Genomic DNA, 26,365 nt, shown 5'->3' with positions numbered 1-26,365 from the left:
CAGACCCTAACTCAAAAGAAATAGAAATACATAAATAAAATAGATAAGTAAAGAAAGTACACAGTGTTTATTTCCATTTAAATGTTTCTGTCCATGGTTGCTTTGGGCCTGTGGCCTCATAGCAGGGACATACAGGGAAGTGAAACCTTGCTGTCAGCAATGAAGTGGAGGCCAGGGCCACACTCCCAGCCACAAAGTCCTCCACTGAACCCCACTTCTCCGTCCTGTGGGTAGAATTGTTTCTTGGTTTCTTTCTTGGATATTCACAACTAATGTAAGAAAAGCTGATATTTGTGTTGATTTTATGGCATGTGTGTTGAGTTTCTTCATCTTTCCCAGTGCTGGCTTAGTCATAAATGACTTGAGTTTGTACTTGTCAAATGTATTTCTTCACTCATTTTTAAAAGATAGCTTTTCTGGATGTAGTCATCTTGGTTGGCAATTACTTGCTGTTGGAACTTAAAATGCATCATTCCATGCTCCCTGGCTTCCGGGCTTTTCCTGGCTGAGAGGTCTGACTTTCTGATGGGTTTGCCTTTGCTGCTGTTTTTCTCTCGCTGCTTGGAATATCATTTCTTCTGGAGTTCTGGTCTTTTGACTGTGATGTGTCATGGAGTGGTTCTTCTTGAGGCATGTCAATTTGGAGTCCTGAGTACCCCTTGTATTTGGAAGTTTGGGGGGCGGGGGGGACGTCTCAGTGCTGCACAAAGGAACACATGAGCATATGAACCTGAAAGTAATAGGGCAAGATGATTTCTTTTTGAAAAAAGGGTGCTCTAGAATCCAAACTGGGTTAGAAGTAGCACTCAGCCTGCAAGCCTGCCTTTTACCCCTGGCAGGGGTGGTGGTTGCATCTCTTCCCATTGGTGGGAGCTTGACCTCACAGTCTGACGTGATTGGCTAATTAGCGAAAAGGAGAAGGGGAAATTTCAGGAAATATGGGCCCTTGTTGGACTAACTACCTTTGTGTGTATATGTGCGGGGGATGCTTCTTACACTGGATGTCCATTTCTTTCTCTAGGTTGGGGAAAGCTTTGCTGTAGCTCATTGATTGTATTGCTTTCTGCATTTCTATGGCAGGATTCCTGACCCAAGCACTAAAGCAAAGGAAGGCTCATAGTTTACAGTGTAGTAGTCCGTCCTGGCTGGAAGGCATGGCGGCAGGAATATGAGGCAGCTGGTTACATCACATCTTCTGCAGTCAGGACACAGAGAGAGATGGGGGCTAGTGTTTGCTTCTCCTTTTGACTCACTTCAGAACCCCAGCCCATGGGATGATGCCACCTATATTCAGGGTAGGTCTTTCCTCCTGATTTAAACCTCTCTGGAAACACTCTCATAGACATACCTATAAATGTGTTTCCATGGTGATTCTAAGTCCAGTCAAGTTGACAGTGAAGATTAGCCACCACAGTCGCATGCCTTATCAACCTGATACCCACGCAGATGTGCTTTAGATCATAGCACTTCACCCCATGCCTCCTAAAGTCTCACTGTCGTCTCATAGTATAAAATACTCCTAGTCCATCTCTGTAAGTGCCTGTAATCTTAACAGTCCAACACTGTTCTGGAATCCTAAATCCCTTCTGAGACTCAAGACAAACTCTTCACTTTGAGCTCCTATAAAATCACAAAGAATTCCAGCATGCAGTGATATAGAGTGGACATTTCCATTACAAAAGAAGAGTGGGGCCATACAAGAAAAGATCAACCAGAACAAGACTGAAAGTCAGCAGGGCCAGCACCAAACTTGTGCTGTATGTGTGGTGACTGGTGACAGCCTTGAGGAGTCCTGTCCTCCAGCTCTCCTGCCTCCAGCACACAGCCTCTCTGAGGAGTCATGTGCTCCAGCTCTCCTGCCTGCAGCACACAGCCTCTCTGAGGAGTCATGTGCTCCAGCTCTCCTGCCTGCAGCACACAGCCTCTCTGAGGAGTCATGTGCTCCAGCTCTCCTGCCTGCAGCACACAGCCTCTCTGAGGAGTCATGTGCTCCAGCTCTCCTGCCTGCAGCACACAGCCTCTCTGAGGAGTCATGTCCTCCAGCTCTCCTGCCTGCAGCACACAGCCTCTCCCTTGGGCCAGGTCTACTATACGCTTGTGACTTTCCTGCGATGTCCCATGATGTTGACATCTCCAACATCCTGGAGTCTCACTGCAGTTTAGGCTTCACCTTGACTGCTTCATGCAGTAGCCTCTCCGGGCCCCTTTGCAGGAACTTGGAACCTGCCACACATTGCCTAGTTTCAGTGGTCGTTAAGGCATCTTGGTGCAGACTTTGATGACCTCTCACTCTTCCATCTTTCATTTATGCAAACCCAAGACCATGTGGATGACACTGCCAAGTTCTTCTGCCAACCCAAGATGTGGTTGGAGCTCTTGGACCCCAGTGTGGTCTCTGTGTGCCTACAGAGTTGTTTGCAAACAGTGAGCCCTTCTTCTAATGGCGTTCCCAGTTCAGACCCTCAGCTTTCAAATGAATTTGCGTTTTCACAAGCTGGAACCTTCCATGGCTCAGGTCTTACCCCCATAGCACCCTTCCTATTGTCCCGAGGACAGGACTCGGCTTCTCTTTAATGGAACTGTTATCTCTAACACTTAGCATCACTGTCCATCCCACCTCGGCCGCAACCCGGCATTTGCTCAGTGCTCTCTTCTTGACTGCACTGCACATTTTCATGTTTGTCTGGTCCACTGTTTGCTCTCTCAATGCAGTAGGCAATAACCATGCCACAGTCTGAATACAGTCTTCTCTTGAGGCCAGGCGGTGGTAGCACACGCTTTTAATCCCAGCACTTGGGAGACAGAGGCAGGTGGATCTCTGTGAGTTTGAGGCCAGCCTGGTCTACAGAGCGAGATCCAGGACAGCCAGGGCTACACAAAGAAACCCTGTCTCGAAAAACCAAAAACTAAAACCAAAACCAAAACCAAAAACTTCCCTTGAAATTTCCTCTACCAAACAAATTAATATATTACTTTTTAAAATATTTGTGTGTGTGTGTGTGTGTGTGTGTGTGTGTGTGTGTGTCCTTCCATGCAAGCACATATGCACACTTGTGTGGGTGCCTAAGTAGGCCAGAAAAGGGCCTTGGATCTTCTGGAACTTGAGTTACAGAGAGTTATAAGGCACCAGATGTGGGTACTGGGAACCACACCCAAGTCCTCTGCATGAGTAGCAAGTGTTCGTAACTGACCAGCCGTCCTGAGCCCTGTCCTCTACTTTTGAATTCAGCCTCACTTGAGATCCCAGGATGTGGGCGGAAGGAGTGCCCCTTTGTCACTAGACTGCAGTGTGGACGGCCTCTAGCTCGCTTCCTATCATCAAGTCCGGTTCCTCTTGGGAATTTCATGAACTGGGACACCACTGTGGATTTATCGGTTTTCTCCTCTAGCCTCCCCAGAGCGGCCCCTGGGCTCTGCTTATAGAGTTCTAGGACTTCTCTAAGTCACAGCTCTGAGCTCTTTCACATTCTTCCCGTAAACTAGTTCGGATCACCTAAGAACCATGTAGTCAGGTTTATCACTTGGACAGCCCCACACTTCAGTACCGTTTCCTGTTGTTGCTACAGACACCTGACAGAGGCAGCCTTGACTCAGTCAGACCATCATGGGAAGATAAGAAACATGAACTATTCCATCAAATACCACAACACTCATGTGGAAGAGTCAAGCATTGTCTTTTCCACTTTGTAAAACTTTTATATGAATGTTTTAACTAACACACACACACACACACACACACACACACACACACACACCCACACCCTGTAGAAAGAACCTCTATTTACACAAGGCCCTGCTGTGTTCTAGGATTAAAGTTGCTGACCTTTCCCCCCTTCATTTCCCGTGCACTGATTCTTTTTAGACTAGCCAACTGCAAAAGGCTGTGAGGTTGGACCCCAGCCAATGGGGAAAGGCCACAGTCACCTCCTGAATTAGAATAAAACCCAGGGTACTTCCTGTGCCGGTGAGCAGCACACCTCTTTTCAAGACTGCAGTTCTGCCGTGTCCGGACACATCAGTTCCCATGGTGGTCTCTTTCTACCCAAGCTTATTCCTCACCGTGGCAGGAATGGGAGCCTGCTGGTCACTTTGCATCCACAGTCAGGAAGCTCTGCTTGCATTCTCCTTTATTCAGTTTGGGATCCCAGCCCATGAATAGTTGGTGCCCCTCCATTCAGACTGGGCCTTCCTCTTCTCTACACCTTTCTGTAAACACCATCTGAGGAACACCCAAAAGTGTGTTTCCATGGTGATCCCAAATCCAGTCAAGCTGACAGTGAAGATTAGGTGTTAGCTCTTATCTCACCTCCTCTGCCTGAGGGAGTCTTAGAGTTGGTAGATGCTTCTGTCCCAGGGTTCTTAAAGGTGTGTTCCTGCTTGCTTGTCCTTTGTTGAAGTCTGAGAGTAAAGTCCCTCCGCCTTTCCTCCCCTCCTGATGTCCTCACTCTGCTTGCGCTAGCGACTGCGTGCTGTGTTTCAGTTTAGCGAATGGAGTTTTTTATTTCTAACATTTCGGCTGGGTTTCCTCCTCCCCCAAATGGCGGTTTCTTCCCTGAGTTGCTCATGTTTCTCACTTTATCTCCCACATCCCGAACTGAGTTCCTGTCTTTGCTGTTCTGCTTGCTTCTGTGTTCTTTAAAGTTGCTGCATGTCTTCTCTTGCTAGCAAGTAGACTTTGACTCCTCCATTCAACCCCTCATTTGTTTAGACTTGTTAATTGAGGGGGTCTGATCTTTGGGGGTGTTGTACTCCCCTTTTCGTGCTTCGCGTGGTTTACATATCTGTTGGTATGGCATTCTTCTGGTTTTATTTGGGGGTCTTCGTGAGCAGCCTTCTCTTTCTGATGTAACTCTCAGTCACTCTAAGAGAGGAGAAACCAACAACAACAAACAAGAAAAAGACACACGGATTGATTAAAGCTATCTCCTGTGGCGCTAATGACACAGGACAGAAAATGATGCAGAGTAGGCTATGAAGTTAACATTTGTTCAGTTAAAATTAAAAATAGATGAGTAGGGAGCATGCAGAGCCCTGAAATCTTTGGGGTGTCCAGGCTCCATGCTTTCTGATGCCACAGTTTGTGCTCTCATGAACTGCCCTCTGGGAGACACGCAGCTCTGCCAGGTACTCTGCTGGTCCTGAGCTACAAGGCACATAGGTGGCTCCAGGGGTCTGGTATCCGCTGACCTCAGGCTCAGGGCTGCCAGTTGTCCACAGTTATCTTCAGGTAATGGAGCCTGCTCCCATCCTCAGGAGGAGGTGGTGTAGATGTAACCAACCGTCTTATTAAATAAGAAACACAGAGCCGATTCAGAGAAGAAAGCCAAGAGGTCAGAGCTAAGAGCCTTAGCCTTCCTGCTTCAGGGATCCTCTTCAGCCAAGAGAGCTCTCCGAAAAGGGACCTACTTCCTGTGTGTATGTCTTTATATAGTCTATCTGTTCTGCCTTCTCATTGGTAGTAAACCCAAACACATGACTGCCTTGTCACTGCCTGTCTATAGAGACTTCCAGGTCTTCTATGGTTGGGATTGAAATTAAAGGCATGTGTCTCCAATGCTGGCTGTATCCTTGAACACACAGAGATCTACCTAGCTCTGTCTACCAAGTGCTGGGATTGAGGGCATGCGCCACCACCGCCACACTCTTGCTATGGCTCTAATAGCTCTGACCCCCGGGCAACTTTATTTATTAACATACAATTAAAATCACATTTCAGTACAAATAAAATACCACCATATTTCCCCTTTTCTATTTTAATAAAAAGAAAAAAAGGAAAAGGTTATAACTAACAAAAGAAAAACTATATACAAAAGTACAATAACTATATACAATATATACAAGTAATAAATACCTAAACAATGTCTAGTCCATTTGTATTTGACAAATTCAGAGAAAATAGTTTCATTATCTATCCTATTTTGGTAAGTCCAAAATGTATCTAATTCACTTTCTATCCTAATTAATCTTCAACTATAACTAACTAACCTTCAACTATAATTAACTAATCTTCAACTCCCTCAGAGACCCAAGAAGGAAATAATATTAGCTAACAAAAATAAAAACAGGAAGTACATGCAAGCAGCTTCCAAAAAATTTGTGAGTTGACAGAAACAGCCAGCTGTCTGGACAGTCACCTGAGGTTTAGGTTTCTCTGCAGTGCTGGGGCATCATCTTCAGCCTATAGGCTTAGCGTATCTGACAGACTCATTTGTGAAGTAGGATGTACACACGGTCAACAATTCAACCTCACATTGGGTGAGAGCAGTCCATGTACCAGAAACACCTGAATTCCACTAGTGTCATGTCATGATTCAGGATTTTAAATTCTGGAAATTGTTGATGGTTTTTTAATTCAGCTGTCCATTCTTCTTGGCTGTGTAAATATGGCTTCATCTCAGCATCCTGTTCTTTTCCACATCCCTCGATTAAATGCCAGTCTACTATTGAGAAGCGTGAGCTTAGTTACTCTTCAAGAATAACTGTTTCAGCTGCTGTTCCATAGCACATCAGAAGCCATCAGCCCACTGCCTGTTCAGCTGCCTTCAAAGAAAAGGGCACTATACCTTTTGTGAATTGCGAAGGCCACTTCAGGGATGGTGCCATATTGTCCTGGCCTCAGAAGATGCCTTTTGATAAAGCCATAACCACACTTGTTTTGGCAAGAATCAGTAGTCCTTTGTTTCGTGTCCTGTCTGTCCATTTTGTCAGCAGTTGATTCGAGGATACTTTGTTGTCCAGTGGCTAACTTTTGCCACAATAAAAGTTAACTCCATATGCAGTTTCTTCAATGCCCATATTTTCTCTGAAGTAGATTGGTACTGCCAGGAGCCGACATGTCTCGTAGTCATAACAAAAAAGAAAAATTTTCTAAGTTATTAAAACATTTTAAATGCCATATTCTGTAGATCTCTGAAGGGTTTGAAGATGACCGATCTAAAATATATCTGCTCAATTTTTAAAACATATCTAATGTGACTACAAGTTCTATTGTAATGTCTAACTACTAACTTTCATTTCTTTATATCCTAATAGTTGGTAATAATAACATTCAAGGATCAGAAAATTGCATTGATAAATGAATGGTATAAGTACAATTAGAAATATACATATAGCATTTTCTAACAATATCAATTTCAATATATATAATTTGTATACAATATAAAACAATCCAATCCAATGTAAAGTATTTAAAACTAGTAATTGTCTTTTTCTTCTTTTCTTTTCTTTTCTTTCTTTCTCTTTTTTTAAAAACAAGAACCTTAAATCTAATCTCCTTTGCTTAGCCTTTTTCCTAACACTTGACAACAACTTGTAACCAACCCCCCTAAACAATGAAAATTATCCCAGACCCAAAACCTATTAAAAAGACCAAAAAACCACTTGCCCCACACCACCTCTTTGGGAATGTGGGCATCGTATTCTTAAAATTGCTTCCTGCTGGGTATGGGCGAAGTTATCTTTATCCTGAAAGAAAAATTTTAGGTTAATTGTCAAATTCTAGGAAAGGTAACTATATCCTTCATTATCCAGTCTGTGTATAATGCCAAAGTTCAGGGTTTATCTCAGGTCCTTATTCAAGTAGTCTTTGAGACTGGATCATCTCAGCTAGTCATCTCAAAATTGCTCTGAGCACCTTGTAGTTCAAAGCTGATCTGTAGATGATGTTTGTCAATTTAGTGATATTATTATTGTCCACGTGGAATTATTTTTGTTGTGGGGCCCCATCTTCTTCCTGGAGACTTCAGTTGATGTTAGGCCTGGCCATGATTTCCTGCAGAAAACTGATAAGAGACTCGAACACAAAGACATATATATGCAGCTAATTGAAGCCTTTTTTCTAGAATTAGTACTCTATATGACCATTCATATCTTAACAAAGTTTAAAATGTATATATATCTATATATCTATATATATTAATCTTGTAAAATTTATACTTTAAGAAAAGTTTAAAGAATCAGAACAGAATCAAAGAGTTGAGATTAGTAATAGAATAGTCCCTTAATTAATTTGGCTTTTCTCCTGTCCCATAGCAGAAGATGGCTCTTTTATTCTGGCATGATACAGGGAGTTTGCATTTTCCTTTTTTTTTTTTTTTTTTTTTTTTGGTTTTTCAAGACAGGGTTTCTCTGTGTAGCTTTGCACCTTTCCTGGAACTCACTTGGTAGCCCAGGCTGGCCTCGAACTCACAGAGATCCGCCTGCCTCTGCCTCCCGAGTGCTGGGATTAAAGGCGTGCGCCACCACCGCCCGGCACATTTTCCTTTTAACAATATGCTTGAGTTTAAAGAAGGAGAGAGCCATTCTCCAACTCCAAAGTCAGCTTTAAATTTTAATTGAACTGGGACTATTAGAAGACCAATAGTGTTAAATTTCTTTAGAGAAGAGCAGAAACAAACATTTAGGAAGACTTATAAAAAATTTTTAGATGATATACCCATACGCCGTTTCACTCTGTTTCCTGGGATAGATGATTTGTCCCTTTTCTTCAGTTGTCTCATTTGTCCAGTGTTCTTCAGATTCCTTAACCTTCATTCTCCTAAAAGACAAAAACAAAAACCTTTCCCCAAGACTAATTTTGGGGATGTTCCTTTTTGGCAAGTTATTATCTGATTAAATGAAAAGGCATGTGTTACTGGTATAAGTTAGTTTAAATTGGATGTTCATACTGGTTGATGAACTATCACCTCCTCTAATTAAGAGGTTTCTCTTGTTCAAATCGAACCTTTATCAATTGTGATGTTACCCACAGCTTATCTTCTCCTGTAGAAACAAAAGCAAAACCTCGTCCCCAACGTAACACATACCCTGGTTTCCATTCTGAGGCCAGCACATCCTTAAAGTATATAGGCTGATTTAATTCTGTAGTTTTTTCTATTATCCAATGTCTCTCTGCAGCTGTTGTTCCTTTCTCATTGGCATTAAGAAAATTCAAAGTTAATAGAACATTATGCAGTGTATTTCTGGGGGGTTTTGTTACCCCTTTCTGTTTATTTAGCATATCCTTTAGAGTTCTGTTTGATCTTTCTATAACTGCTTGACCTGTAGGATTATGTGGTATGCCTGTAATATGCTTTATATTGTAATAAGCAAAAAACTGTTTCATTTTAACAGAGACATATGATGGAGCATTGTCAGTTTTGATTTGTGCAGGTATACCCATGATGGACATGACTTCTAGCAAATGAGTGATTACAGAATCAGGTTTTTCAGAACTCAAAGCAGTTGCCCATTGAAATCCTGAATAAGTATCAGTGGTATGGTGTACATATTTCAATTTTCCAAATTCTGCAAAATGAAACACGCCCATCTGCCAGATTTCATTCCTTTGAGTACCTTTTGGGTTACATCCTGCTGGTAATGGTGTTTGATTATAGAAGGAACAAGTAGGACATTTCTTTACTATTTCTTTGGCTTGTTGCCAGATTATGGAAAAATCCTTTTTTAAACCTTTACTATTGACATGGTGTTTTTTATGAAATTCTGAGGCCTTCAGCACATTTCCTATTAATAATTTATCAATCTCATCATTGCCTTGTGCTAGAGGGCCTGGCAGGCCAGTATGGGATCGGATGTGAGTTATATATAAAGGATGACTCCTTTTCCTGATTGTATCTTGTAATTAAATAAATAGTGAAGTTAATTCTGAAGCATCGTGGATAAATTCTGCAGTCTCAATATGTAATACTACTCTTTCAGCATACTGAGTCAGTTACTATGTTGAGAGGTTCTGAAAAATCCATTAATACCAACAGAATAGCATACAATTCTGATTTTTGAACTGAATTATAAGGACTTTGAACCATTTTACTTAAATTTTCTGATTTGTAACCTGCCTTTCCTTGTTTGTTGGCATCTGTATAAAATGTACGAACTCCAGATATGGGTTTTTCCCGTACAATTCGAGGCAAGATCCAATCAACTCTCTTTATAAGATCAGTTCTATCACTTTTGGGATATTTGCTGTTAATTTCTCCCAAAAAAATTACTACAAGCTCTTTGCCAAGGTTCACTTTCTGTCCATAATTTTTCAATGTCCTCCTTAGTTAAAGGTACGACAATTTCTGCTGGGTCTATTCCTGCTAATTGACGAAGTCTCAATTTTCCTTTCCAAATCAAGTCAGAGATTTTTTTCCACATAAGTTTTTAATTTTTTATTTGGTTTATTTGGTAAAAATATCCATTCCAATATAATATCTTCCCTCTGCATTAATATTCCTGTAGGAGAATGCCTAGAAGGTAAAATAATCAAAATGCAATCCAGCTTTGGATCAATACGATCCACGTGCCCTTCATGTACTTTCTTTTCTACCAAGGCCAATTCTTTCTCAGCTTCAGGTGATAATTCTCTTGGACTATTTAAGTCCTTGTCACCTTCTAAGGTTTTGAATAAATTATGCAGTTCATCATTTTTTACCCCAACAATAGATGAGAAATATCTCCAAATAATCTTTGAAAGTCATTAAGAGTCTGTAGTCGATCTCTCCTAATTTGCACCTTTTGGGGTCTAATTTTTTGTAGCTCTATTTTATATCCTAAATAATTAATAGAATCTCCCCTTTGTATCTTTTCAGGAGCAATTTGTAATCCCTAGCAAGGCAAAATTTTCTTCTTCAAACATTCTTTCTAAAGTATCTGCATTTGAGTCAGCTAATAAAATATCATCCATATAATGATAAATTATAGATTTAGGAAATTTTTTACGTATCACTTCCAATGGCTATTGTATAAAATATTGGCACAGAGTTGGGCTACTCAACATTCCCTGTGGGAGAACCCTCCATTGAAATCTTTTAACCGGTTGAGAATTATTATAAGTAGGCACTGTGAAAGCAAATCTTTCTCTGTCTTTTTCTTGTAAGGGTATTGAAAAGAAACAGTCTTTTAAATCAATAACTATGAGAGGCCATCCTTTTGGTAACAGAGTAGGGAAAGGAATTCCAGATTGTAGAGAGCCCATTGGCTGAATTACTTTGTTAATTGCTCTAAGGTCTGTTACCATTCTCCATTTACCAGATTTCTTTTTAATAACAAATACAGGAGAATTCCAAGGGCTGGTTGATTCTTCAATATGATGAGCATTTAACTGTTCTTCTACCAGCTCTTCTAAAGCCTGGAGTTTCTCTGTTGTTAAAGGCCATTGCTGGACCCATACAGGCTTGTCTGTTAACCATTTTAAAGGTAGAACTGTTGGTGTCTTTGGAAGATCATCAGTTGTTGTGCCCTGTTCTTGTATAATATGGATGGCTAGTGACCACTCAGAATAATGCCTTCTAATATTTCTCTCAGAAGCATGTGCTAGTTTATGATTTGTTTCTGAGATTGGAGGGATGTTAATCTGAGTATTCCATTGTTGCAACAAGTCTCGACCCCACAGGTTCATAGCTATGTTAGACACAGATGGTTTTAATTTTCCTCTCTGTCCTTCTGGACCTATGCATTCAAGCCATCTTATACTCTGTTTCACCTGAGATAATGTCCCAATTCCTAACAGTTGAACGTTTACCTCCTGAAGAGGCCAAGTTGGATGCCAAAATTCTGGTGCAATTATGGTAACGTCCGCACCTGTGTCTACCAGACCAGACAACAAAACACCATTTATTTTTATCGATAATTTTGGTCTTTGTTTATTAATAGAAGTTTGCCAAAAAATTTTCTTTATGTTTTCTCCTGAATTTTCTATTCTCTCTGTTTCATCATCCTGACCAGCATGATTTATTCCAATAGGCATTTGGTTATTTAATTGCTCTGAGTAGGGGTTTCCTCTACGACTGCAGGAAAGGTTTGAACTGGATTTGCTATGGGGGTCTGCATGAGGCCCCTCTGGGAGTTTCCCGAAGACTGAGGCAAAGGATTACCCTGTCTGTCCCTTGTTGATCTACATTCATTGGTCCAGTGTTTTCCCTTACCACACCTTCTGCATACTCCAGAAGGAAGGGGCATTCTGTTGTCATTGTTCCTTGAAGAAACATTGTTTCTAGGAATGACCTGTTTACAGTCCCTTTTCAAATGTCCTTGCTTTCCACATCCAAAGCATCTAACATTCCTCAAACCTTTTGAAATTGCTTCTCCTACCCACATATCATCATGCTCATAAGCTTCAACATTAACCGTGTCTCTAATCCAATCTTCCAAAGGTGCAGATCTTGCCTTTAATGGCCTGATTATTGTTTTGCATGCTGCATTCGCATTCTCAAAGGCCAAAGATTCAATTATTATCTGACTCGCTTCTGAATCTGGGACCATTCTCTTTACTGCTGAAGCCAGTCTTTGTAAAAAATCTGTGAAAGATTCTTTTGGACCTTGTATAACCTTTGTAAATGACTCAGTTTTTTTCCTGGTTCCTCAACTCTGTCCCATGCATTCAAGGCTGCTGTTCAGCATAAAATTAGGGTTTGGACATCATATAAACATTGTGTTTGTGCTGAAGCATATTGACCTCCAATAAGCTGATCCTGGGAGACTTGTATTCCTTTATCCCTCCATTGTTTTTCTATGGTTTTAGCTTCATCCTTGAACCAAGTTAGCCACTGAAGCCTTTGACTGGGTTCAAGAACAGCTTGTGCCAGCTCCCGCCAGTCCTGTGGTACAATCCTATTATATGTTGACCAAGAGTTTAACATTTGCTTTACATATGGGGAATGCATGCCATAAGATACTATTGCCTCCTTAAACCTTTGTAAATCTAACATTTCAATTGGAGCCCAAATATTTTGTGTAGTCATTTGATTAGGCAACTGCTGTACAGTTACTGGACAAATTAAGAGTGACTGTGTGAAAACAGGCTTTCTTTCTGTAACCTTATGATCCAATCTTGAAGCAACTTCACTGTTAATTTCTTCTGTCTCAATTTTTACAGATTTAACAAGTTTTTCTAAAGCTGTCATCCTGACACTTAAATTGACTAGCTTTTTAAATAGTAAAATGAGGATAAGCATAGTAATAAACTGCATAATTCGATCAACATTAATCTTCTCATATAGTTGTTCCATTGTCAGACTGCCTAAAATTGCAAACAAAGCCCAATTTTCTTCCAATGTACACAGAAAACCCATTTTTTTTTATTTTTAAATTTTTTTTGGTTTTTCGAGACAGGGTTTCTCTGAGTAGCTTTGCGACTTTCCTGGGACTCACTTGGTAGCCCAGGCTGGCCTCGAACTCACAGAGATCCGCCTGGCTCTGCCTCCCGAGTGCTGGGATTAAAGGCGTGCGCCACCACCGCCCGGCTACCCATTTTTTTTAATGTGGAAAAAAATTTCTCTTTTAAATAGTTTCCTTTAAAATATCTGATATGTTAAGTGACTTACCAAGTCTGCATAGAACAGTAGAAATCCGAGGAAATTTCAAAACAGCCACCTAGTGTCCGAGGTGTGAATCCAGAGAGAGAGAGAGAGAGAGAGAGAGAGAGAGAGAGAGAGAGAGAGCACAGCCACAAGTTCTGCCTAAGAGTTTGAATCCAGCCACATGTTCCCACTTGAGCCCAGTCAAGGCTTGGCTCTGGCTTCCTTAAGCTCCAACCACATGCATTGGCTTTACAGGCAGGGGCCCTGTTCGGCAGGGCAAGTCTGAGTTGTGTGTAGCACCGGCTTTAAGCAAGTAGCTCAAGGTTAGTCTGGCCTGAGGCCAAGCTGACCTGGGCCCGGGCTAGGGAGCCAGCTGCCCAGGTGGTAAACCGGACCTGTCGCCAAGCCAAGTTAAGCGGTTTTTAATGGATTCTTGTCACGTTGGGCGCCAAATGTAGATGTAACCAACCGTCTTATTAAATAAGAAACACAGAGCCGATTCAGAGAAGAAAGCCAAGAGGTCAGAGCTAAGAGCCTTAGCCTTCCTGCTTCAGGGATCCTCTTCAGCCAAGAGAGCTCTCCGAAAGGGGCCTACTTCCTGTGTGTATGTCTTTATATAGTCTATCTGTTCTGCCTTCTCATTGGTTGTAAACCCAAACACGTGACTGCCTCATCACTGCCTGTCTGGGATTAAAGGTGTGCGCCGCCACCGCCGCCACCACCGCCTCCGCCACCACCACCACCACCACCACCACCACCACCACCACCACCACCACCACACTCTTGCTATGGCTCTAATAGCTCTGACCCCTGGGCAACTTTATTTATTAACATACAATTAAAATCACATTTCAGTACAAGTAAAATACCACCATAAGGTGGAGCTCCGTCCGCCACCCCTTCCCTGTCAGAGCCTAGCTTTCTACAGCCTGAACCTCTTAACATCTGGTGTGACCCCCTCTCCCGCCACAACTGCCTCTTCCCAGGGGCTGCAGCATGCAGTCCCGGCTACTCCCTGCCTTGTGGTCATTGCTTGTTTTTCAGGTCCCCAGAAAGCTCAGTCTTAAAACATTAGGCCGGCTCCCTTGCACACAGCCCTCTGAAATGGGGAAAGACAGACAGGGCTTCCTTAAACGTTGATCTGTCACACAAGAGGAGTCACCATCTGATAGATTTCCCAGATGGATTGGTAGCTTCCCAGAGCTGCTTCACTATGCGGCCTGCTTGCCCTACCTTTTGGAGAAACATCAGTCTCCCTCCCCTGCTCAGGAGCCTCACTAAAGCCGTGTGCTGCCCATTCCTGTTGGCTCCCTTGCCCTTCCTCCCCTGTCCTGTCACCTCCTCTGTGACTTGTGGTGGGCTCCGCATCTCTCTCTCTCTTTGGAATAGTCTGTTCTCTGTGGTCTGGCTCTTCCTGGAGTCACTCGGAGGCAGCTGCCAATCTACCTCACCCCGAGGCATCCCTTGATTCTCTTAATTATTATATTTCTGTAGTTACAGTTATCAAGTCCCTACCACACATTTTTTGCCTTTACCCAACAGAGTTTGGGAATTTTTATTTTCATTTCATTCATTTAAAAATATTCTCAAATCTTATTAGTGACTTCTTTGTGTGCACACATGCTTGTGTGTGTGGTGCGAGGAACTGAACCGTGGACATTGTACCTCCCAGGCAAGTGCTCCACTGTTGAGTTACTTCTTCTACCCGTTCCTCGTTTATTTTTACTTGTTTATTTATTTGTGTTGAGACAAGGTCTCAGTCTGGTGCCAGGGTCAGTTTGAACTCACAGTCGTCCGCCCTTAGCCTTCCAAGGGACTGGTGTTTCTGGCATGAACCAGTACCCTAGCTCTAGTGACTTCTTCTTAAACATCTTTATCTCCTCTTCCTCCAGATAGCTGTATTCTGACTGCCACAGTCTGCCATGAATTAGTAATAAACACTTCACATGAAAGACCCTTCCTACGGTGTGCCTCCAGTTACCCGCATTTGTACTACAGCTTCCATTTACTTTACATGTTATAAATCAACCCGTGATTCATTATTAGCACTCTTACATTTCTCATTGTCCTTTAAAGAAAATTACAAAGAAAATCTATATTTATTTACATCTTAATTCCAGTGCTTTTCATTTTTCTGCTTAGATTGAGTTTCCTTCAGTCTGAAGATAAAAATGAATGCTAAAAATTCTCGTAGCATTTCTATACCTGGAGAAGCCTTTATTTCAGACATATTTGTGCAAGGTGTTTTTGCTAGATACAGAATTCTAGTTTGTGGCTTTTATATTTTGTTTGTCTGTTTTGTGTGTGTGTGTGTTTAGGTGTGTAAGTGTGTGGTGTTGGAGCACACATGTGATGGCACACTTTTCAGATGTCCATTTTCTGTGTGTGTGTGTGTGTGTGTGTGTGTGTGTGTTTAGGTGTGTAAGTGTGTGGTGTTGGAGCACACATGTGATAGCACACTTTTCAGATGTCCATTTTCTCCTCCTTTTGTTTTAAGGCAGGGTCTGCCTCACTGTCTCTGCAGCCGAGCTACATATTCCGTGCTAACTGGCCTGTGAGCTTGCACAGTTCGGCTTCTGCTGACAGATGCACGCCATCCTACTGGGCCTCGATTGTGGGTTCCAGGGATTGAACTCAGGCATCGGGCTTGAACAGCAAGTGCCTGTACCCTCTGAGCCATCTCTCTTGCCCTGTATGTTTATTTATTGTTATTGTTTGAGGGAGCTATTATTTTTGTTTACTGCCTTGTTTTGAGATAGTCTCTAAAGTGCAGACTGGCCCTTGACCTTGCTCTATTGCCTAGGTTGGCTTCTGGTTCTCGATGATCCTCCTGCCTCAACAGCTTGAGTACTATGATTACAGACGTGTACAATAATGCCCAGCTTTATATTTTGAGCACAAAAAGATTTTGTCTCAGTTGTTTTCAGCTTTCATGGTATCTAATGGCCATTCTTATCTTCTTCCCTCTGTGTGTGATGTGTCTGCTTCTCAGGATGCTGGTGAGACTTTCTCTTTATTTTTAATTTTCAGCAGTTTCATAGTTGATGCAGTGTTTACTGCTCTAGAGGCGGTGGGTCCTAGGGGGATGGAGACGATAAATGAAGCCAACTAAAGTCTCATACAATAGCCAACTCTATTCAGAGCCTCAGACAGTTTATACTCTGGGGGTTAAGAAAGGTCACCTGAGTAGAGTTCTCATGAGTTCAGGCTGTATACAATCACAGTGACAAGCCGTATGTGACAAAACCATGTTTTTCCATAGAGACATATCAAGGATAGTGTAGACATTTAAGTGAATAACAACAGCAAGCAATAATGAGTGATCTGCGTAGACTCACTCCTATCTGCTACACCTGGGAGGAACACAAAAGCACATTCCAAGAACAACTGAGGTCCCAAGACTGTTGCCTTGTTTTCTTGAGGTGTTCTCACAAGCACTCAGAAATCTCCTCGGACGATTCCATCTCTGGACCGTGTTCTGACAATGCCCCTCTGTCTGGTTTCCTGTGTGTAGACTCTACTTTATTTCTGGTGTTTTGGGGTGTTTTTTTAATGTGTCAACGTTTTAAATTACATTTGGAATATTTTTAGCCTGTATTTCTCCAGTAGGCATTGGTCTTACTCCCCTCTCTTCTCTAAGATGGCACTGTTGGGCCATAGGTCGCCAAGACTGCTTTTAGTGGTCGCTCTTCATTTTGTTCTCATTAGTAGACTTTCCCTTTTAGAGCCATTTTTATGTTCTTCTTTGCCCCTCAACAGTTGGCCCTTATTACAATTTAGTAATAAACAGTCCTGTAAAACAGCCTGTGCATGTGTGTGGGAACTCCCTGTGCATGTGTGTGGGTAACTCCGTGTGCATGTGTGTGGGTAACTCCCTGTGCATGTGTGTGGGTAACTCCGTGTGCATGTGTGTGGGAACTCCCTGTGCATGTGTGTGGGAACTCCCTGTGCATGTGTGGGGAACTCCCTGTGCATGTGTGTGGGAACTCCCTGTGCATGTGTGTGGGAACTCCCTGTGCATGTGTGGGGAACTCCCTGTGCATGTGTGTGGGAACTCCCTGTGCATGTGTGGGGAACTCCCTGTGCATGTGTGGGAACTCCCTGTGCATGTGTGTGGGAACTCCCTGTGCATGTATGTGGTAACTCCCTGTGCATGTGTGTGGGAACTCCCTGTGCATGTGTGTGGGAACTCCCTGTGCATGTGTGTGGGTAACTCCCTGTGCATGTGGGTGGGAACTCCCTGTGCATGTGTGTGGGTAACTCCCTGTGCATGTGGGTGGGAACTCCCTGTGCATGTGTGTGGGAACTCCCTGTGCATGTGTGGGGAACTCCCTGTGCATGTGTGGGAACTCCCTGTGCATGTGTGTGGGAACTCCCTGTGCATGTATGTGGTAACTCCCTGTGCATGTGTGTGGGAACTCCCTGTGCATGTGTGTGGGAACTCCCTGTGCATGTGTGTGGGTAACTCCCTGTGCATGTGGGTGGGAACTCCCTGTGCATGTGTGTGGGTAACTCCCTGTGCATGTGGGTGGGAACTCCCTGTGCATGTGTGTGGGAACTCCCTGTGCATGTGTGTGGGAACTCCCTGTGCATGTGTGTGGGAACTCCCTGTGCATGTGTGTGGGAACTCCCTGTGCATGTGTGTGGGAACTCCCTGTGCATGTGGGTGGGAACTCCCTGTGCATGTGTGTGGGAACTCCCTGTGCATGTGTGTGGGTAGCTCCCTGTGCATGTGTGTGGGAACTCCCTGTGCATGTGTGTGGGAACTCCCTGTGCATGTGTGTGGGTAACTTTCTGTGCATGTGTGTGGGAACTCCCTGTGCATGTGTGGGAACTCCCTGTGCATGTGTGGGAACTCCCTGTGCATGTGTGTGGGAACTCCCTGTGCATGTGTGTGGGAACTCCCTGTGCATGTGTGTGGGAACTCCCTGTGCATGTGGGTGGGAACTCCCTGTGCATGTGTGTGGGAACTCCCTGTGCATGTGTGTGGGTAACTCCCTGTGCATGTGTGGGGAACTCCGTGTGCATGTGTGTGGGAACTCCCTGTGCATGTGTGGGGAACTCCGTGTGCATGTGGGTGGGAACTCCCTGTGCATGTGTGTGGGTACTCCCTGCTGTGCTTTATCCCAGCTGCTCCTGTGTTAGAGGCTGGAGCTGGGAGTGGGCTTGTCACCGGAGTCACACCTCAGCTCTTCGGTGTAGGTTCTGTGTGATGCTCTCCCTAGTACCACTGTTGTATAAGGACGCAAAGAGGTTTATTCTCTCAGTGCTAATTCAACGACATTTCGTCACATATTACACTTGCTCCTTAGAAGGGTTTGATTTTCTTGTTTTCTGCTTGTAAGCGCCTGACGTGTATACCTGTCTATACATGTTTCTAGCAGCTGATTATGTTAGACTTTGATTTCTCAGAAACCATGTTACTCTTGATCTGTTGGCATCACTTGCCAAATGTAGATGGTTTTTTCATCTTTTCCAGGCCCAGCTTCAAAGGGAAAAAGAAGAAGACCAGCTGAAGCTGCACGCTAAGCTTGCCAAGCTCGATGTCTTAGAGAAGGAGTGTTTCAGACTGACAACCACTCAGCAGACTGCTGAGGTGAGTTCTGCTTCTCTGAGGTGATGGCACCAGCGGGAAGCAGAGCTGCCATGGTATGGGAATGAGCAGTCGGGATTTAGAGCACTTCATGTACAGTTCTCAGAAATCGGAGAAAGTGTGTTCTGTCGTGGCCTGAGTGAGCTTGTCTGCTGACACCAAAGTCTGACTCTAAGATGGCAGAGCATCTCCGTCAGGTGTCTGACCTAAAGTATTAGCTAGGTAGTCTCTATTGCCTGTCCTACACCCCGACCCCAACCCCCGCCCCAGTCCTTCTGACTTCCGAGAACTGCTCTGGAACCTCTTGTCCTCTTTGTAGCCCATGTTCAGGGCTCCAGGACTCAGGAGCTCTCCTTTGACACTCTGTCATGGTTCCTGTTCTGAACCACACAACATAAGATGTAGTATGTGTGTGAGGGATGCAGTGCATGATGGTCCTTTTCAAACTGTTCTCACTGCTTTGCTACTTTGCTTGTGTATCACTCTTTTAGCATCCTTTAAGTTTATTATTGTGTATGTGAATGATGGGGTGGGGGTGCATGGATGCCATGGCATATGTGTGGAGGCCAGAGGACAGCTTTGTGGAATTGGATCTCTCCTTCCGCTTCTACATGGTTCCAGGGATCAAACTCAAGTGACCAGACTTGTGTGACAGGTACTTTACCTGCTGGGCTGACTTGCTAGCCCTTGTGCTTATCACAATCCTTGTTCGGCAGAGCATAGCATCAACTCTTCAGGAACCAGGGCCAAGCCTTCCATTCTCAGGTGTCTTCCTGCCCTGCTCCCATCACATGCATGTGACCACACTCTCCCCCATTGCATGCACGTGGCCAACATTGCTATTGTTTATTTTTGAGTGAACGTTGAGACCCACAGCCGTAATAGCTTTAAAAGCTGTAACATTCTCGGGAGCTTCACCGTGGTTCTGGTGGTAGCTGTAGTAAAGCTTGTGGGTTTCTTCTCCGTGGGCCTGGTGGTGGCCGCGAATGAAGCTGTGGGTTTGTTCTCCGTGGATCTGGTGGTGGCCGCGAATGAAGCTGTGGGTTTGTTCTCTGTGGATCTGGTGGTGGCCGCGAATGAAGCTGTGGATTTGTTCTCTGTGGATCTGGTGGTGGCCGCGAATGAAGCTGTGGGTTTGTTCTCCGTGGATCTGGTGGTGGCTGTGAATGAAGCTGTGGGTTTGTTCTCCGTGGATCTGGTGGTGGCCGCGAATGAAGCTGTGGGTTTGTTCTCTGTGGATCTGGTGGTGGCCGCGAATGAAGCTGTGGGTTTGTTCTCCGTGGATCTGGTGGTGGCCGTGAATGAAGCTGTGGGTTTGTTCTCCTTGGATCTGGTGGTGGCCGTGAATGAAGCTGTGGGTTTGTTCTCCTTGGATCTGGTGGTGGCCGTGAATGAAGCTGTGGGTTTGTTCTCCTTGGATCTGGTGGTGGCCGTGAATGAAGCTGTGGGTTTGTTCTCCGTGGATCTGGTGGTGGCCGCGAATAAAGCTGTGGGTTTGTTCTCTGTGGATCTGGTGGTGGCTGCGAATGAAGCTGTGGGTTTGTTCTCTGTGGATCTGGTGGTGGCTGCGAATGAAGCTATGGGTTTGTTCTCCGTGGATCTGGTGGTGGCTGCGAATGAAGCTGTGGGTTTAGTTGCTTTCACTTGCTCTCAAGTAATAGCAAGGAAGGAAGCATAGCTAGAAAGCCAAGAGGAAGCTTGGCATCTTTTGCCATTCCTTCTTCTTACTTTGTACTCTAACTTGCTACCTCTTAAAAGTCTAGACCCTTAGCACCATCTTGGAAAGGACACTTGGCTCTGGTTTTCATAGGTGTTTGTTCTCTTGCAGGATAAGATAAAGTATCTAGAGGAAAAACTAAAGGAAGAGGAACATCAGCGCAAGCTGTTTCAAGACAAAGCGTGTGAGGTCAATAGCACCCTTAGTCTATCCAGTGACTGCTTATCTTTGCATACTTCATTCTCATGACCGAAACCCTAGTCCATACTCGGTTCAGGCGTTCCAGATTGTTACTACTGTCTGGTTCGCTATGCTAACAAAATTCTCACTTAGCCAGTGCATCCATATACTTGGATACATTGTCAAAACCCTGCACATACATAATATTCTCAGTTGAGATAACTGACTCCTAGCATACAGCAGCTTCAGCTTGAGATACACACATGCACATACACCACACATGCACATACACCACACATGCACATACACCACACATGCACATACACCTCTCTCTCTCTCTCTCTCTCTCTCTCTTTAATTTATTCTATTATAAACAGAAAATAATTATAATTACCAAACCAATGTATTATGGGATATTCTTCCTCAAAAGATTTTTGGGTTTGGGACATTATTTTTATTGTTTTTTTTTTAACACGGAGTCTCACAATGCCCCAGGCTGACTCTGAGCTCCTAGGCTCAAGCAACCCTGCTTCAGCGCCATCCAAGTAATGGCAACTAAGCAATGCTTGGCTTCAGAGAGTGTTTTATACTCAGAAGCTGAGATCTCTACTTTCATTACATATAAAGAAGCTTGTTCCAGATTGGTCTTATGAATTATTTCTTTAATTTTACAGCTGCAAACTGGACTGGAAATCAGCAAAATTTTAATGTCTACAGTTTCACATTCACAGCACTGTAAGGAAAAGAAGAAGCCACCCAAGGTATTCATAGACAGCTTCCGCAGATGTTGCTTCCTAACTTTATGGTATACATTTATTCTCCCTTTAATCTTGTCTGCTTCTTTCCAGAAAGGTTTAGAAGATATTTATGATAAAAGACTTACTTTTCTGTTACTGTGAAGAGACACATGACCAGGGCAACTCTTATAAAATAAAGCATTTAATTAGGGCTTGCTTACAGTTTCAGAGGTTCAGTCCATTACCATCATGGTGGGAAGTAGCGAGCAGCTGAGAGTTTTCCATCCTGACCCACAGGCACCAGGCAGAGAGAGAGAGAGGAGAGAGAGAGAGAGAGAGAGAGAGAGAGAGAGAGAGAGAGAGAGAGAGAGAGACTGGACCTGATGTGGCTCTGTTTCAAAAAAAAAACCCTAAATGCTGCTTTATATAAATACATATACAGTAAACACAAAGATTTAAATTTTCTTTATTAATATTTGAGACAGGGTTACCCACCAGCAGGTAGGTTGGCTTTAGACTTGCCATGTACCCTGGGCTGACCCTGACTTCAGTCCTCCTGCCTGAGCCTCCTGAGTGGATGGGATGCCATGTACACCTGGCTAGCTGGCTGCATTTTGTTATACATTTATTTATTTAGTGTGTGTGCACGCATGTGTGGGTGTGGGTGTGGGTGTGCATGCGTGCGTGTGCACCACACATGGTACCATGGCATGCAAATGGAAGTCGGAGGACAACTTGCAGGGCTTGTTCCACCATGTGGGTTCCAGGGGTTGAACTCAGGTCGTCAGAGCTTTGAGAAGGGGCCTTACACATCCAGCCGTGTCCCTGGCCCTTAATAATTTTTATAACTATGTTCAGAGTTGAGGAGATGGCTCAGGGGTGGTTGTTTGCTGAGCAGGCATGAGGGATGCAGTCCGTCTCCTACTTAAATGCTTGGTGGGCATGGCAGCCCCCTGGTAATTAGGTCCTTGAAAAGTAGAAACAAGGAAACCGCCATCAAGCTGGCTAGAGAAATTAGCCATATTAGTGAGCTCTGAGTTTGATTATAGGGCCTTGCCTTCGAGAAATTAGGTAGAAAGGCAATCTAGGATGATTCTCATCATCAACCTTGGGCCTCCACATGTATGCACATACATGTACACACACACTCCTCACATATGTGCCCACAAACATACAAACATATAGACCACAACACAAAAACAGAAAAACAAAAAATAATGTTATAGCTATAATAATGAAAACCACTTACTTTGCTTATTTCCTTAATCTGTTTTTAATGTCTTATTTGAGTAATGGGATTTGAACTGGAAATCCAAATAGAGAAACACTATAAATAAATTGCAAATGGAACAGTAACTTTTATTAAATATTTGTTTAGTGCCATCTTTTATCTGATAAGATAGAATTTTAACTTTATATATTTATTGTAGAAACTATGAGATGATAAAAGGAATATAAGAAAGAAAATATACCTTCTGAAAGAAAAGAGGGTAATTAACAGCAAAATCACTTAGTAAAGCACTGATTCCACTGGCAAGCTCATGGGGTGTGAAAATACCCATGTTTCCTTTTAAAGATAAAAGGAGCTCTGGCATGGCTGGAGATAGGGTCAGAGTTCAGGAGTGCCCATTTATCTCTGATACTGTGTCTCCATGTCTCAGTGAATATTCATCTCACATGTTTTGTTGTATTTAGATCAGTGTCTCTAAGAGACAGAGACAGATAAACCCAGCATGATGGCACATGCTTAGAGTCCCAGGGCTGGGGCTGAGGCAGGAAGTTCGGGAGTTCAAGAACAAGCAGGGATGTGTTGAGTCTTCTAGCACTATGTAGACAGAAGAACACATGGGGAGTGATGCAGAGCCACCACCCTGCAGTCAGCCTGTGAATCCTAAAGGGAACACACTGGGGAGAGGAGAGATGTATTGTAATATAGTCCTGCTGGGGACAGAGATGCACAGCCATACTCTCAGTGTGCAGGAGCCTGAGGCAGGAAGATCTGGGGTTCAAGGTCATCCCGGGCTAATAAGACACTGTCTCAAGGGAAAAAAAAAAAGCTAACTTTTAAAGCCAGGTGTAGTGATGTGCATTTACAGTTCCTATTCTCAGAAGGCTGAGAGCAGGGCCCTGTGTTAGGACCAACCTGAAGTGCGTAGTAAGTTACTGGCTGGGCTGGCCAACAGTGAGACTCCTGTCTAAAACTGGGTGGTGGTGTTGAATTTGAACTTTCACTCTAAGTGGTTGGCACCCATTGAAGGGTTTTAGGAACAGTGGAGGCAGAGGTGGAATTCTAATGGTAACTGAGAGGCCTGAGAGTTACATAGATCTATATTATGTGTGTGGATTCATGCAGCCATCACAGTAATCAAGATCCCCAACGTTTCTCCCTCCCCACTGTGTTGCCAGCCTGAGGCGCCTCCCCCAGCCCCAGCCAGGGTTCTCTGTTTGCCTTCTCTGTGGTTTTCTTATTTCAAGAATCCTGTATAGTCAGGCACTGTGGCACATGTCTGCAATCTAAGTTCTGAGGAGGCTGAGGCAGTGGGATTGCCATGATTTGAGACCAGCCTGCGGTAGATATTGAGACTGTATCCCAATGAGAGGAAAAGTCAAATAGAGTTACACAGTTTGAGCTTTGGGGGTTGCCTTTGTCCCTGGAGTTCCTTCTGGGTTGTTAAAGATTCACTTTTCCTCCCACACTGACCAGTGTCAAGGATCTCCTACAGTTCCATCCGTCCCTGCGGCGGCGGCTTCTCAGCCGTCACAAGTAAAGCTATTGTGTGTGTGTTGGTGGTGCTTTTGTGTGAACGTCAGTTTTTATTTTTCTAGGATAATTCCTCAAGAGTGCAGTTGCTAGGCCATGTGATAAATACATGTTTCACTTTATAAGAAACTGCCAACTTGTCATCCAAAGTGGTTTTACCAATATGCAAGTGATGCAGTTTCTCTGCATTCTTGACAATATTTGATATCATCGCTGGTTTTTTTTATTTTGCCCATTTTAATGGACATGTGGTAATGTTTCCTTTTTGGTTTTTGTATTTTATATTAGCCTGAGTTTCCCTAATCACAAGGTTGTTGACCACCTCTTCATGTGTCTTCACCAGTTGAATGTTTATTCATGTCTGCTCCTACATTCAAATTACACTTACACTTGCTGTTGTCTTTTGAGAGTTTTTCATATCATAAATATACATTAAAATAGCACTTTGCTTCCTTTTTCCCTTGCCAACCTTTAGAAAACTAAGTGTTTAAAACGAGAACCACCTCAGCAGATGGACCCCAGGTTTAGAGCTCTGTTTTTGGAGAGGGAAAAGGTAAGAGGGTAAAAATAAAGATCATGGTTTTGCAAAACGACTTTGCTTCAAATGCTGTTTATACACCACCCAGTAGCTTTCTATTGCTTGACCAAAAGCATCCTGGGGAGAAAAGGCTTTATTTCAGTTTACAGTCCTCCATGAAGGGAAGTTGGGACAGGAACCTGGAGACAGAAACTGAAGCAGAGACCATGGAGGAATGATTCCTACTGCCTTGCTCTCCATGGTTTGCTCAGTTTACCACCTGCCCAAGGGTGGCACTGCCCCCAGTGAACTGTCCCCCCCCCCCCCCCCGCATCAATCATTAATAAAGAAAATGCCGGTAGGCCAGGGGATGGCAGCATTTCTCAGCTGGGGTTCCCTCTTCCCAGATGGCCTGAGTGTGTGTCGGGGTGACAGCAATCTAACCAGCGCGTAGACTGACAAGCACTAGTCTGTTCATAGCTCTTTCTTCTCCAAGCTGTCCATTGTGGGCTGTTCCTCTAATGCAGGCTTGTAACCCTTCTGCAGATGATGCACCCCCATGGGCTGTATTACCTTCAGAAACCTGCTCTAGTCCCTGAGCCGCAGACTCTCTCCAAGGCTCTCAGAACACGTTCCCAGGCCAAAGCTCTACCTCTGAGCTCAGGAGAGCCCGTTTCCATCTGTGATAATCTGTCTGAACTTTTGATGGCAATGCAAGAGGAATTGGACCAGATGATTGTGTAAGTGTTTATTCTTTATTAAAATAACCGTACATATTTAGATACATGTCTTCTTGTCACTTTTAGGAACACTGTCACCTATAAAGTCATTTCATGAAGATTTACTCTCACCGGTTTAAAAAACACTGTGTGGGAGTGGGTATGTGCACTCACAGACCGCAGCAGAGGAGCTGGGCTCCCTGCAGCTGGAGGGACCCAGGGCTGTACCAGTCCTCTGCAAGAGCAGGACACACTCTCCACCCCTTAGCAATCTCTCTAGTTCCCACCTATACACTCTTAAGGCCTCTCTGGCCATGTGGACTTACTTTGTTTTGTTCTACAAACACTGATACTACTTTTCATTGTATCTACTCTCATATTTAACTTTTTAACTATGTCTAATTACTACTTTCTTGTATTCCAGAGATTTAGACTGATAGATAAATACTGTGAATCAAATGTATCGAGTCTGAAGACTTTAGGTTAGAACTCAGAAGAGCTTTTAGAAGGAGAATACACTTTTCTTTTAAAATCTTTTAATTATGTGGGTTATTTCATTAGGCAAGTAAGAATATCATTCCTTTTAGATCCTGCCTGGTCTGCATTACAAATTTGGAAGCATCCCCAGTAAGGAAGATCTGCACAAGAGTCATTGTGTTATATCCCATGCTTAAATACATTTCAACAGACACATCAGAACTACGTGACTTAGGTGGCAGACTGGCCGAGCTCGTGAACTGCCGCTGCACACGTGACTGTTCTCTTGACAGTATCTCCAGTCCCAGACATGGAACCGAAGAGGACCGTGGGTTGCCCCGGGCCAAGCCCTGTAGAACTGTTCGTTCTTTTTAGCTGAGAACA

At 43.6% G+C, this 26,365-nt stretch overlaps 1 protein-coding gene across 6 annotated transcripts in view; it reads left to right on the top strand.

The window, feature by feature from the left end:
• Cep57l1 (centrosomal protein 57 like 1) overlaps positions 1-26,365 on the top strand; it is a 69,281-nt gene that overhangs the window by 38,463 nt on the left and 4,453 nt on the right. For 4 of the 6 annotated variants that reach the window (XM_052751518.1, XM_052751519.1, XM_052751523.1 and 1 more), the window contains 5 exons: positions 18,760-18,876; positions 20,702-20,779; positions 21,445-21,531; positions 24,744-24,821; positions 25,332-25,525. In XM_052751518.1, coding sequence (XP_052607478.1) covers positions 18,760-18,876; positions 20,702-20,779; positions 21,445-21,531; positions 24,744-24,821; positions 25,332-25,525 — 554 coding nt within the window. Of the gene's footprint in view, positions 1-18,759; positions 18,877-20,701; positions 20,780-21,444; positions 21,576-24,743; positions 24,822-25,331; positions 25,526-26,365 lie in introns of those variants that run through there. The other 2 variants (XM_052751524.1, XM_052751522.1) reach the window with 2 other exon arrangements.

The sequence above is a fragment of the Peromyscus californicus genome, unplaced genomic scaffold (genome assembly GCF_007827085.1).
Source record: "Peromyscus californicus insignis strain IS unplaced genomic scaffold, ASM782708v3 Scaffold_22__1_contigs__length_63687245, whole genome shotgun sequence".
Lineage (NCBI taxonomy): Eukaryota > Metazoa > Chordata > Mammalia > Rodentia > Cricetidae > Peromyscus > Peromyscus californicus.
This window is presented reverse-complemented; position numbering and strand designations above follow the sequence as displayed.